Genomic DNA, 15,112 nt, shown 5'->3' with positions numbered 1-15,112 from the left:
ACTTTTTTTTAAATTAACTTTTATCAGTCTTGCTTTACTGGTGATTCCCTGGTATAATGTCATAGAAGTAAGTGGAAAGGGAGAAAGGGAGAAAAGGAGAATGTTAATATGTAATATAATAAAAAAATATTATAGAATGAACTGGATACATGTCGAAAATTATTTTAGGATCTCCACCATAAAGTTCCGCTCCCCGATCCCAGATTTTTTTTAAATTTATTCATTTACACTTCGTTATACATAAATATAGATATAACAAAGCTAGTTACAGTTATTAGAGAGCGTTCATGTATTACGTCACGCAATTTTTAGAGATTCATCATTTAACGCGCCGTAACGTTTTTCAGTACCCAAAATTATCCACCAATCCAAATGTACCCACCCGCATCGTATCGTTTTAGGGTAAAATGTATCTATACCAGGACCATGCGCACTCGAGTTATAACTCGACTTGACGTCCTTTACAATGGCATGGCCATAGTCTTGGTATCTATACCAGGACCATGCCCACTCGAGTTATAACTCGACTTGACGTCCTATACGATGGCATAGCCAAAGTCTTGGTATATATACCATGACCATGCCAACTCGAGTTATAACTCGAATTGACGTCCTTTACAATGACATGGCCATAGTCTTGGTATCTATACCAGGACCATGCCCACTCGAGTTATAACTCGACTTGACGTCCTATACGATGGCATAGCCAAAGTCTTGGTATATATACCATGACCATGCCAACTCGAGTTATAACTCGACCTGAAATACATTGTTGTTTGGGCACGTAATTAGGATGTTTTATGATGGATTCGCGCATTAACTGTTAAATGACTTTTTCCAGCTATATTTTAAATTGTCTTCCAGGTGCCATACTTGATAGGAACGGTCTCCGTCCATCTCGATTCTACGTCACAAATGAGAATATCCTTGTCATGGCGTCTGAGGTCGGCGTGTATGATGTTGATCCGGAGAAAGTCATTCTTAAGGTAATGGAACATCCAGTATCGCAATATTGGCGCTAGAGAAAAGACGCCTAATGTACAAAACGTAACCTTTAACGTATAACGTATTCTTTAAAACATTTCTGTATTAGAAAAAAAAAGTTGTATTAATGTTATTACCTTAATGAAATCCTAAAATAAGTTAAACTAAATCTTTTAACTATTCTTGTAACAAAATAAGTTTAACTTGTCAATTTAGGGTCACCTGTTAAGGCAGGAGTGTTTTTAATAAATAAAATAAAAACAACGATACTATTAGACTAAGTTAGTTAGTTATTTTTATTTATATAAAGATATACTGTACATAAAGAAATACGAATCATAGGACCCGCCAAACTAAAACGCAAATTTCTTCGACGGCGCCTTTGCGTTGGACGTTAGACAATTAAAAACGGTTTAATATAATATTATATTAAACAATTTTTTTCAGAGTCGTCTGAAACCAGGTCGTATGTTGCTTGTTGATACTGAAGACAAACGAATAATTCAAGATGTTGAACTCAAAAGAAAAATTGCCCAAAGCAGACCACATTCGCAATGGATTCAAGAACAGGTATGTTTTTTTGGATTGAAAATGAAATATATAGTATGAATAAATATGTATTTAAATATACAGTGATTGGAATAGAGCTTTAAATTGCAAATAAAATTTATTTTTTCACAAAATTACAGCATCGAAAGCAAAATTAAATATATACCATTTAATACATAATATACACAATATTGGTACTCTCAAGTCACTCTGACATTCACATGCCTTTACATAAGGCGGATAAATCACCATCTCTTTATTCCTGCTTCTCCGTTTGGGCACTTTTAGGTGACCAACTGACATGGTCACGTCATGGTTGTTTTTGTACCCACTTTTTGTTCAATTAAAGTAAAATTGAATTAATTACGCTATAGGGAAAAGGCAGATTACATAACGGTTAACGGTACCCATGGCAACGATGTTTATAAAACAAGAATGGTAACGAACTAGGCAATGTTTTGTAAGGCTGTTTACTTAGGGAAATAGTTTTTGTATGAGCGGTTTTTGTACTGTTTCTATATTAAGTTTAAAATGTTTCATGCGACCATTTTTGGAATAGATGGTGAGTTAAATGTCCGAAAATGTATTTCAAACTAGATCTTTTAAACTATAATGGTCATGTAAGTAGTTTTTTTAGAATCATGCAACAGATTTCGTATGTGTTAAATCTGATGCCCAGACCTAAAAGGTTGTAGCGCCATTTGTACTCGTCAAAGTACGCTCGGAAATTAACTGTCGTTGCAGTTATGCCAACTTACATACTTATTTGTTTTAGGTATCAAATATTATATTCTTTTTGTTTATTAAGTATCAAGATTACTGTCGAACTGTAATGACGTAGTACTAAAGCTAATTAAGTTTTGTTATAACCTTAAATCCAATGACGGTTCTCTGTCCATAGACTATCAAATATGTCCATAGACACTAGCAATGGAACTGGCAACTTTGTCGCATTTAACGAATATTTGTCATGTGATTCTTAATTCCAGATGTCAATGGAAGATATCCACAAATCGATACCAGGGCCGATTGGTTCTCTTAACGGAGGTACCACGGAACCTATATCTGGTCTTTCGGATATGAGACTGGGTCTCTTCGGATACACCATCGAATCGATTAATATGCTGCTTCTGCCAATGATACAGAACAAGTAAGTGTTCTTTCATAATTCTTTTTTAAAAGAGAAAGTGTGGAGTCTGTAGCCCATTCTTTTCCACACGAAATCTGGTTTAATGAGAATAAATGATTTGATAGATATATAGATATAGGTGTCGATAAAAATAAATAAAATGTACGTGCTACGTGTATGTGTTAGTATCGTCAATAAGTTTCTCAATTTTTTCCTAACAAAGCTCCATCATAAACAGTTCAATAGTTCTTGAGATATCCGTGTTCAGACACATCTTGACAACACTTTCTGGAACAGGAATTTAAACCCGTTTTAATTTCTGATAACTCTTTTAGGAAAGAAGCTCTAGGAAGTATGGGTAATGACGCCCCATTGGCTTGCCTTTCTCAGTTCCAGCCTCTACCATACGAATACTTCAAACAATTATTCGCACAAGTTACGAACCCGCCCATCGACCCTTTCAGGTAAATCTATTTATTAAGTACTTTTTCTAAAATAAAATAAAATACGTTTATTTTGGAAATTAAGATCATCCAGGTATCACTTATTCCACGTCATTTAATTCGAACCTGTTGGCATCCCTACTCATCGGCAAAGAAGAGCGGCAGAGGGTGTTGGCCGAGAGAAAAAGCCGGCGTAAAAAACTCTCGGTACTCTTTTTAAAAAAAAGCAAATCATCAAATAATTATACAACAACAAATAATTTTTTCTGTCTATTTATGTTTTTTTTAATTAAGCTTCAAAAATTCTAATACACATTTTATGTTTGATTCTTAATTCTGTAAAATTAATTAAAATTGTTATTTCGTATACATTTTAGAACCATTGTCACATATTTTCAGAGAGAAAATCGTGATGTCCCTAATGTGCCCAATTGGTCCCACTGCTAATATACTGGAACCGAGTGCCGAGTTCGTTCATCGACTGTTTCTGCCTCAACCCATTCTCTCCATACCCGACTGCGAGGCTTTAAAGAAGAGTAATTACCGGGGATGGAAGGTAAGGCACCATTTAACAAACCTAATTTGGGTTTGTGGCGTTTTTTGAATGGAAATGCTCAAATAAAAAGGTTTTTTGAAGCTGGCTATGTTAGTCATAAAATGTGAATTTATGACTAACATAGAATTACGGGTAGTTGGGTTGCGACACTAACAACACTAACTTGGTTTATCTAAGGGTTCACAAATCTAAATGACACTTTATCGAAAACGAGAATTTTAATACCTATACAATTTATGAGTGGTAAAAATTAAGGGCTGAATAGTGACTCCAAGTGTGCGATGATTGTTTACATCTTGTTTACGCTTTAAAGTATCGAGGTCACTTATCTCATTTTAAAGAAGACTGAAATGTTTTCCCCGACACCCTTTCAGGAGATTTCATACAATCTTGTATTTTTGTATGTATATGCACAAACGTTTTTCAGACAAAAGTAATAGACTGCACTTTCGAATACACTGATGGGCCTTTGGGCCTAGAGGCAGCATTAACCAGTATCTCAAAAGAGGCCCACAGTGCTGCAACCGCTGGCTACCAACTTCTGGTGCTTTCTGAGCGATTGGCCGGACCCAGACGAGTGCCAGTTAGCTCTTTGCTTGCTCTTGGTAAGTTTATTAATTTAAAACATTGGGTAAATTCAAATTTATGAATAAAATAAACGTGAAGTTCCGAAATTTGTTCATAGTCGGCCTAAACTAGTCGGTATGAATGGGGAAAACGAAAACAAAAAATCTAAATCCAATTTTTGTTGTAAACTGTTTATTTTTTTGGGCTTCTTGATTATTATATATTTCATCGTTTGCAAATAAATCATATTTATTTTAATATATTTAATATAGCGACATAAATAAAAAAATACTGTTCTTTTACAACACAAAACAATACTTTGTTTAATCATTTGAATTTAGAATTTTAGTAACTTTAACCAAATTTTTATTTCAAATTATAGGCTAACGTACATTGTAATACACCAGAAGTTTCATAATCTGCATTAGTTTTGGAGCTAAATTAAAAAAAAAAATTAACGTACGTGTCGCACTAGGCGTACGAAGGGTACGAACACTAACTTCCGTAAACGTTTACATACCAAAAGGCCACACAAGTTTAGCCCTTATAACATTAGAAACAAGAATTCGCTTAGCGCCCGATTTCTATAGATTACTTCAGATTTGAAGCAATTTTTATATTTTGAAAATGTACTGAAACAATTAGTTTTTAACTAAAATTCATGTAATTTTACTATCAACAGTATAAAATTAAAATACTTTTAATTCTAAAATCTATAGTACTATAATTTACCAATATTACCAGGTGCGGTCCATCATCACCTGATCGAGACACGTCAGCGTATGAAGGTTGGGATCATCGTGGAAACTGCTGAAGCGAGAGAAGTGCACCATATGTGTGTTTTGCTTGGTAAGTTAAAGAACTTGTAATATGCCATTTTATTATAAATTCAGTAAGAGTAAAAATTACTGCAAAATGTAAGTTAATTATTTGTTTGTTTGAACAAAGACTTATTAAGTTCTTTGCCTATTTAGGCAAATAGAATATTTTTTTTTTCCAGTTTTCTCACGTTTATTTTATGGAGAAAAGAAAATATTATCAAGATCTGTTTCACTAGGCATTTTCTTTTGTAAACTGTGGCTCGCTGGAGGTCTTCTGGAAGAAGACACGACTTTCAATTATTTAAAAATACAGCATACTCCTCCCTCAATTGCCTGCAACGCACCACATATTCAACGTAGAGCAATTCAAATCGTTGACCGAACAATTCCTTTCCAAGCGGCTTAATCTCTTGTGTGGAGACTTGGGGGTCACTCTGTATCATCTACCATATTTACCATAGAAAGAGTTTAGAGATGCTGTTCGGATTAATACCTACAGCTTACGAGAAGACGACGACGCAGAATACAAAAATCTATCTGTATCACCTCGACGTTTGCCAGATTAAAAAAAAGTCTAAATTTAATTTATACAGTATATATGTATATCTATAAAATATATTTATAGGTTACGGTGCAGACGCTATATGTCCATACTTAGCATTCGAGCTGGCGTTTTCACTACGAAACGACAACATTCTGGAGCCGACCTTAACCGATGATGACATATACACGGCGTACCAGAAATCCATTGAGACTGGATTGGCCAAAGTAATGGCCAAGATGGGCATCAGCACCTTACAGTCGTACAAAGGTGCCCAAATCTTCGAGGCTGTTGGGCTCAGTGAGGAAGTGGTGGACAAGTGCTTCAGAGGCACCCAATCAAGGATTGGTGAGTGATTGTAGAAGAGGATTGTCTTTGGTTGTGGTGACTAAATAATGTTATTTTATCATACTATGTACTTAGAAATGATACTAAAAAGCGATTGCAACATTTCTACTTCAGTTTTCCTTTTTTTTTAGTAATTTTTTTTATTCATATTCCTGAATTCAGCGACTTGAATTTAAATTACGCTTTTGCTTATGTATTTTTAACGAATGTTATTTAAGTATTTGAGATACCTCTATATGTTCTTCTAAAAAGAGCGTACAATTTCTTAAAAGGCCGAAAACGCACATGCGAGCATTGTGGCCATGTGACTATGCGGTATTTATTTATATATACATTCTAAAACAATGTGTATGCCTAAAAAATACAAGGAAATATGACATCACAAATTTAACACACTTACAAATACACATCAATTACATTAGAACTTAAGCTATATCAAAAGAAAAACTAAAGAAACGGCCACAAATTAAACAAAAAAAAAATTACTAATATCTATTAACTAATAATATAAATGAAAACTAAAAAGATAAAATAACAGTAATAAACAAAGAAAAATTCAAAACTTAAACCACATTAAGATTTAAGAGCTTGCAAAACAAAGTTACGGAATGTTGGTAGACTGTTGTAAAACACATCAATATTTTCATCAGCGTTTGTAATAAAGTTGTAAGAGCGACATGGTACACAAAATCAAAGATCAAGATGTCTAAATCATAAAAACCCACATTTGTAAGACTAAATTATTAGTTTCACTTAAAATAATTGTATTTGTTTCATAGGTGGTGTAACATTCGAAATATTATCGAAAGAGATATTCGACCGACATGCTCTCACCTACGGAGATTGTAAAGATATGCTGGTGTTACGGTGAGTGGAATATACAGTATTTTTTAATATACACATTTACTGCAAAGCTCTCGCAAGTAATAGTACATAAACATATTCATTTTTTGTAGGAATCCTCGAAAATGCATTTTGTTTTCAAGCAAAGACAATGCAAATAATTACTGTTGATGTATTCATGCAGTAAGAAAAGAAAAATTATTATATAACAAACTTTTTCTTTCTGAGAAATGAAATATTTATCATCTGTTATTTATTTCAAAACAAAAAGGATATATAAATATATATATATATATATCCTTTTTGTTCAGTTATTTTTAAATGCTAAATTCAAAATGCACAATGAAAAATAATTAAAATCTTAAATTATAGGAACCCTGGATATTACCACTGGCGCGCGGGTGGCGAAAAGCACATCAACGATCCGATGTCCATTGCCAACCTGCAGGAAGCCGCTTCCAACAAGAGCCAATCCGGATATGACCGATTCAAGTATGCTCGTTTTGTGTTAATTTTGAAACAGATAAAATAAATTATAAACGGTGGTTTAAGATAAAATCTCTCATTCCGAATATATTGCCTTCGCATAATCAACTAGAGAATTGTATTCATTAAATCTCTATATACATGATGCAGAAAGATTGTCAATTGTCTGGTTATTATTGGCGTCCAATATTAATTAAAAAAAACACACTCGTTTGGCCCAAGGAGTAATTGAAACTCAACGAACTTCAACGTACTACATTTTTTTGATTGCCAGATTACATTGTAAATGTCTATGATATTGGTCGGTGTTGCCATTCTAATAAAATAAATAGAATCGCTTATTAGTTTTTTTACATGTTGTTTCCGGCTTCTATTTAATCTGTGTGAACACTAACTTTTAGCTTCATGTAGGCTTCACGTAATTATACCACGGAAATTACGAAATGATGACGTCACAATTTCGTCTTAAGTCAGCTCGGGAATGTTACTAGAACAAGACTTTAGGCAGAAGTATTTTTAAAGTAAACTGTTTCTAAAAATCGACCCTTTTTTATAGAACAGGAGGCTCACCTGATGTTAAGTTACACCGCCGCATATCGACACTCAATGCCAGAGGGCCGGCGAGTGCGTTGTCGGCCTTTTAGAAATGGTTTTTTTTTTAACAAGAAAACTTCTTACTAGCCATTGTTTCTTTCCAGGGAAAGTGCGTTGGAGTCCGTCCGCGCCTGTACCCTTCGTGGGCAACTGGAGTTGGTGAAATTAGACGAATCCATCCCGTTATCTGAAGTAGAACCCGCTTCGGAGATCGTCAAGAGATTTGCTACTGGTAGCAATTTATTTACTATTTATTTATTTATTTATTAAGTCTACAACATCATACATATTACTAAATCTACTGATAATTTTATAAAACCTTATATCTAATATGTATGACAATACATGTAAACATAAGTTATGCTAAAAAAAATACAATTAAAAACATAAACAAGATAAGATAATTACAAACACAATAAAATAAAATTACAAAGAAGGTTGGAACTTAAAATAGAGAAAAAGAAAAATCATCAGCAAAACAGCGAATTACGTACGTAGCTAGTTAGCGTACCTACGGGTTTGAGAAAGGCACCCAACAATGTTTTTTCTAAAAGCGATCAGCCCACTACCGAATATATCCAGCTCCGGATAAGCTGTGTTCAATCACTTCTATAGTACGGACGCGGAGCACGAAGAATTTCGTTTTCTTTGGGCCTACTGCCAGTGGTTAAAAACATTTTTTTTATAAGTACGAATATTAAAAACGGTAGCTTTGATTTTTATTTAGACTAAACGGCTTGATGGATTTATAAAAAGGAAAAGTTATGATTGCGACTTAGATTTGGTAAAAAAAAAACAGCAATACTCTTAAAAAAATCAATTAATTTTAGTTAGAGGCATGTATTTCTGATGAACTATCAGATGTTTCGCCAGATACGTTACTACTTATATACTATACTATAACATATATACTACTTATAACAAAACAAACCAAGTACATGTGCACCACCACATGTCTTTATGGTTATGACTAAAAGGTTTACAATCTCTGAATACGGCGGTCACTGCATCTGTGTGAGCGCAACGGCAATATGTTTATGCGCGAGCGACAAAGACATAAGATGAGGGGTCATTATACGAAATTCTTCGTGCTCCGCGTCCGTACTATACTTATATTCGTGTAGTCTATACTAATATACATCCTGTCAGAATTACTGGAATCTTGATATATTTTTGTAGTGTATCAGAGTTGCGGTTTTTTTTTGAACTCGGTTGTATAAAATATTTTTCCAGGTGCCATGTCCTTCGGATCGATATCTTTGGAGGCTCACACGACACTGGCAGTCGCAATGAATCGTATCGGAGGCAAATCCAATACTGGGGAAGGAGGAGAAAACGCCGATAGGTATTTGAATCAGGTTGGTGTCGTCTTAAGTGGATTCCATTAATATTGTTTAAAGAAATTGTATTTATCGTAGCCAGTAATGTGGAAATGAAAATAGGAAAGGGTGGAAATTGATTATGTAGTGAAATCATATTGTTTAGTTAAGATAAACTTTATTTATTTGCTTGCAATTCATAATTGATCGCATCTTTGTAAATGAAATAATGAATATTATAAGTTTACTTCCCTGTATAAGAATACCACGCGCATGTGCTTGGGATCTACCGACTCACTCTCTTTCTCTTCTTTCTACCTTAGTGTATCGTTCTTTCTCTCTCCTTGTGTTGTAGTACTGGACGCTTCTCCTTGCCAATGCTCGCGTCGGTCTGAACAGGTACACTACGCCCATGCTTTTGAATGCCGCGCATTCACTCTCGCTCTTTCTCTTTCTATTTCCTCTTCATGATAGCGTTAAACGTTTAACGCAACAGTGCTTTCGTACCCTATCCATGGTAGCGGTAAACTTTTAACCTTGTTGGAAGTCGCATTAGAAGTTTCACTTCAAAATTGATATATATATTTTATATGATATATAAATATATTTTTTGAACTCTCAAGAAAAGTAAAGGGTAGCATAGCAAACTGTTACATTTATTGGTATTAAAAAGGGCGAAACGGATTTCTCAGGGGCAGCTAGTTTTTATAAAATATTTGCATGATGAATAAAAGAGACAAAACACTTACAGCAATTTGAATTTAAACAGGAAGAAGAATTCAACAAGCGATCCGCGATCAAGCAAGTAGCATCGGGTCGTTTTGGGGTCACAGCGTCATATTTGGCTCATGCAGACGATCTACAAATCAAAATGGCGCAGGGGGCGAAGCCCGGTGAAGGGGGAGAGTTGCCTGGTGAGATATTTTATTACTTTTGTGTCTTTGTGAACCAGTTTCAAACGCCGGGCGTCGGCGGCGGTGTCGCGTGGTGGGAAAAGGTCGGATACTAGCGATTTGGCCGGAAACGGTAACGATGTACTCTCATAATGGACCTCGGATGTCTTAGTAAACATAATACAAATTTCCAAATCCCCTTCTTATCTCAAAAATCATTTCAAATTCTTAGGTCCTTCTAACTATACGCTACGCTCTTCCAATAGATGTCTATTGGAAATTCCATCCCACAGCTCTTCCTTCATAGGCAATTCATTTAGGATTTCGATTTTAGTTTTAGTTAGTTATTAATATTGTTTTTTGTTTATTTTCTCTAGATTAAGGCTCTATAGATTAATATAAATATATTTTGTTTTTTATATAACTTCTGGTTATGCACTTCTTGCAATCATCATTTTTATTTATTGTTTTCTTTTCTTACTAGGGTTGCCTGGAAGAGATCGCTTGTTAGCGATAAGGCCGCTCGTTGCATCCCTTGTAATTTATATATATTGTGTTGTGTTTCTTTCTAGCAACGAAGTGTGAATAAATAAATAAATTTTATTTTTAGGTGAAATTTCTATATTAATTTGTAATATTTTGAAGTCACTAATAAATAATGTTACGTTGTTTTTAATCTTAAAAATAGCCTAATGTGCATATTTAATGAAATATTTTTCTACTCAGGATACAAAGTAACGGAAGACATAGCTCGTACGCGTTGCTCCGTGGCTGGCGTAGGGCTGATATCACCTCCTCCACACCACGATATCTATTCCATTGAGGACTTGGCTGAGCTGATCTACGATCTGAAATGTGCCAACCCTAGAGCCAGGATATCTGTCAAACTTGTGTCCGAGGTGGGCGTGGGTGTGGTCGCTTCTGGAGTCGCCAAGGTATGTTTCATATATATATATGTATACTTTATAAGTTTATCTTTAGTTATGATAGTGACCCCTTGCTACTGTCTGTTGTATCTGTCGTAGGTTAAAATGGCTGTGCACCGCGATTTTTTTCATCATGAGGAAATAACAAGGCATTAAACCTAAAATTATATTTGTACGGTACAGGAGGCGGTTCACCTACTGGCTTTAAAAAAAATATGAAATAGATTCTTAAATTTAAGTCAAAGAACTTGTAGTGACACTACTTTTTGTTATTTCTCTCGTTTTACCGGTTTTTTAAACTAACGTTTTCATTAACGTACGAATTATATTAAATACGTATTCGATGTTTTGTCTTTGTCACTCATGTTAATTTGGTTGAGATAGGCATGTAAATGTGTTTAAATGAATTTATTATTAAAAAATATTTGCATAGTTATTCTCTGGTACAAAAATAACTCAATCACTTTGAAACTGAACCATAAATTTAACTCCGAAACGTAAACGCTTACCTGCCTACTTAGTTGATGATTAAAACTTTTCATTATCAAAATTCATAAATTTTAATACGTTACTTTAAACTGTCAAATTATTTAAGAGAAACTATTCAATTTTTAGGGTAAAGCCGAGCATATAGTGATCTCAGGCCACGATGGTGGAACGGGAGCAAGTTCCTGGACTGGAATCAAAAGTGCAGGTTTACCTTGGGAGCTTGGAATCGCGGAGACCCATCAGGTTCTGGTGCTCAATGATCTTCGCTCCAGGTGAGGTTCTAAGATAAGTTCTTCCAGTTACAGGACATTAAGTAAATTTGTAAGTTGTCGATCGAGCCAATTATTTCAACCTTAAATTTTATTAATAGATTTAGGGCCTGTTTCACAATGTATGGATAAAGTACCAAATAGCTATGCAACACATAAATTATTCGGAAGATAAAAGTTCCGAATAAGAAACTGCGTGTCATGACGAATAGCGCTATCTGACAGTCGTGAAACGCAACAACAGTGTTTATCCTACCAATAAGTAATAAATAGTTTATTTGGAACTTATCCGGACATTGTGAAACAGACCCTTATAGAAAACTTTTAAAGTTTTATATACGATGTTTTTAAAGCTAAAATTAGTTCTTCATACTAACCTACTCTCACTAGAACAGATCTTTGTAATCGCTGTTTTTTTTCTTTAGAGTTGTCGTACAAGCTGATGGCCAGATCCGTACTGGATTTGACGTGATGGTGGCAGCTCTCCTCGGTGCTGATGAGTTTGGCTTCAGTACAGCACCTCTCATTGCGCTTGGTATGAAGATTTCAGTTTTTACACAAAGTGCACAGTTAAAAAGATTTAATGTTTTCCTTGCCTTGCCTTAGTAGTTGAGACTGTTACAAGATATGATCATCATAGGATAATTTTTAGTGTTAATACTATTTGAGGTAGCTTATCAATTTCAATTGGCATCATATATTAAAGTCAATATTATAGGTAATTCGACGCATTCCCGTTTTATGTATCTGTTTTATGACCAACCAGCCAAGTTTCATAGCGGTTCCTTTATTTTTAAGAAATTGACAGACATTCAGTAAAAAAATTGTATTTTTTACATTTGGAACGTTAATTATTGTTTTAATATATCTATATTTTGTTGCATTTGTTGTTGTTATTTTGAAGGAATATGATAACTCAAAAACGGTTCACATAATGCAATCAATGTCAAAAATAGTCACCCCATATAGAATTACCCCCAGGAACATTTAGAATTAAATATATGTCTGCTTTTGCCTGATTAAAAACGATATATGCGTTAACAAATAAGTTTCTTGTTTTTCTTTCTACCTCATGACACAAATTCGATAAACAAAGAAACCATATTTGTTTAAATAAATGTTATTTAATTAAATAGCTGTTATTTTTTTAACCTGGTTTGAATTTATAATATTTTAAGGATGTACGATGATGCGTAAATGCCACTTGAACACATGTCCCGTCGGAATCGCCACTCAGGATCCGGTGCTGAGGAAGAAGTTCGCTGGCAAACCGGAGCATGTCATCAACTATCTATTCATGTTGGCTGAAGAGGTGATTATATTTGCTTTTTGAATCTTAACAAATGTAATGCAAAATGTCTGTACGTAATTTCGTACGTACAGGTACGGTAAAATTCATGTTCGTTATTTTTTTTGGGGCGCCATATGATATATTTCGCTTTTGATAAAACATACGACAATTTTTTTAAATATTTAATCATCCTTTTCGTTAATAGGTTTTAGTTTACATCCGACAATATATGGACGCTATAAAGATTAAAATTCATTCGAAACAAAAATTTCTATAGATTTAAAAAATTAACGCATGCAACATGCTCGTGATTTTACACAGTATATTTGAAATGCATACTTTTACATATATTCGTTAAAAAATATTAAATTATAATATATTTTATCCTACTTCAAAATAATATGGTTGACAGTTTCTAGAATTCGGGCCAAAAAATATCCAGATGATTCCTATTAAAGGTATGTTCCTACTTAGTAAACACGTCCATTTCATCAAAATCGGTTTAGTAGTTAGATAGATATTAGTTTTTACTTACATTTGCGGTCCATATAATTTTTCCAGATTATATCATCTACAATTTCCAGGTTCGTGAACACATGGCGGCCGTGGGAGTACGTCGCTTCCAGGAGCTGATCGGTCGAACGGACCTACTCAAAGTACGTGAGAACAACGACAACCACAAAGCCAGAGCTCTGAACCTGAGTCTGATACTGAAGAATGCCTTACACATGCGACCAGGGGTTAATATCATCGGAGGATCTAAGTCTCAGGTATTTTTTTAACAAAACTTTTTTTTTCCACCTGCAATCAGCCTCTTGGCTTTTATCTTTGAGGTACATAGGGGCAGTTAGGGAGCGCAAATTCAACAATTTTTCCACTCCCTCCGTAATACTCCATAGATTGTCAAACTGCGGCAAAACAACACAACTGAAGGAAGTTTCCACTATGAGTTGGTGGACTGAGTTTCCGCCCTTAGATCGCGGCTAGACGATGCGGTAACGGTGCGGTGCGCCGCCGCAACGCAATTATTTCGTTGCGGTGTAGCGATATATTTTACCCCTCGTCTCGCATGTCACACTGGACGCATCCACAATAGGTTACACTTATACAACCATATGATACAAAAAAGAAAAAAAAATGACAACAAAACGCATAATAATAGAGTTAAGACATTAACAGTTGCTTTATTTCATTCTTAAACAAAGCAGTAGTAGGTTTTGAGATTAGTTTATCCATTTCTGTTGTGATATTTATGTTTATGTGTGAGATTGTGTGTTTTTTCAATATTCTTTAACTTTTTGCTTTTAATATATATTTTTTCTATGAAATATTTCTATTAATTTAAAAAAAATATACTGTATACGTAATATATATTGATGATTCCAGGACTTCCAGTTGGAAAAGCGTCTAGATAACCAGGTGATCCAACAATGCGCTGGTATTTTGGAAGGTACTGAGAAGCATGTCGATATCAGTTTGAGAATCACCAACGAAGATCGGGCATTTACGTCCACTCTTTCGTACCATATTGCGATGTAAGATTTTTTTATTATAAGTAGTTTACCTATAGTAGTAGGTGGTACATACAATACAAGTAGTATTTATTTATATGTATGATGAATCAAATGTAATATGCTGTTGAAATAATTATTAATTGTTTTATCTAACCTTCAAGGTAAAAAAACATCAAACGTTAAGACAAGTAAAATATTGAATAATTTGTCAATTACATGTATTAATCATAGAAACAATATTTAGAGTTTGTAACCAAAATTCTTCTTTAAAAACCAACAATCTTTTTCCACAGACTAAAATAACTGTTAATCTTACTGAAACGTCAGTTTTGACACATGACAGAATTAATAATCTAAAAGAAAAATAATTCTTTCTTTACTTACATATGTATCTCGATTACGAAAAGATATCTGTGAAGATATATGGTAGAATTTCTTGTGAAAACTAAAAACATCTTTAAATTTTTATTGTAACCAGTTGCCTACTGACATAATTCCCAACCAATTCGATGTAGGGTCTTTAAAGATAAGAATGTACTAATTTTGAAAA

The 15,112-nt window shown here is 34.2% G+C and overlaps 1 protein-coding gene across 1 annotated transcript in view; it reads left to right on the top strand.

The window, feature by feature from the left end:
- The window catches only part of LOC110993503 (glutamate synthase [NADH], amyloplastic), a 54,448-nt gene that overhangs the window by 25,858 nt on the left and 13,478 nt on the right, over positions 1-15,112 (top strand). The window contains exons 10-28 of the mRNA XM_045632412.1: positions 865-986; positions 1,432-1,554; positions 2,523-2,683; positions 2,998-3,126; positions 3,505-3,661; positions 4,089-4,266; positions 4,973-5,077; positions 5,675-5,938; positions 6,718-6,805; positions 7,154-7,273; positions 7,966-8,093; positions 9,095-9,219; positions 9,950-10,094; positions 10,800-11,008; positions 11,615-11,760; positions 12,183-12,292; positions 12,936-13,069; positions 13,633-13,818; positions 14,435-14,583. Coding sequence (XP_045488368.1) covers positions 865-986; positions 1,432-1,554; positions 2,523-2,683; positions 2,998-3,126; positions 3,505-3,661; positions 4,089-4,266; positions 4,973-5,077; positions 5,675-5,938; positions 6,718-6,805; positions 7,154-7,273; positions 7,966-8,093; positions 9,095-9,219; positions 9,950-10,094; positions 10,800-11,008; positions 11,615-11,760; positions 12,183-12,292; positions 12,936-13,069; positions 13,633-13,818; positions 14,435-14,583 — 2,779 coding nt within the window. The remainder of the gene's footprint in view (positions 1-864; positions 987-1,431; positions 1,555-2,522; positions 2,684-2,997; positions 3,127-3,504; positions 3,662-4,088; positions 4,267-4,972; positions 5,078-5,674; positions 5,939-6,717; positions 6,806-7,153; positions 7,274-7,965; positions 8,094-9,094; positions 9,220-9,949; positions 10,095-10,799; positions 11,009-11,614; positions 11,761-12,182; positions 12,293-12,935; positions 13,070-13,632; positions 13,819-14,434; positions 14,584-15,112) is intronic.

Source organism: Pieris rapae, chromosome 19, assembly GCF_905147795.1.
Source record: "Pieris rapae chromosome 19, ilPieRapa1.1, whole genome shotgun sequence".
Classification (NCBI taxonomy): Eukaryota; Metazoa; Arthropoda; class Insecta; order Lepidoptera; family Pieridae; genus Pieris; species Pieris rapae.
The sequence above is the reverse complement of the archived record's forward strand: the minus strand, read 5'-3'. Positions and strand labels throughout refer to the sequence as shown.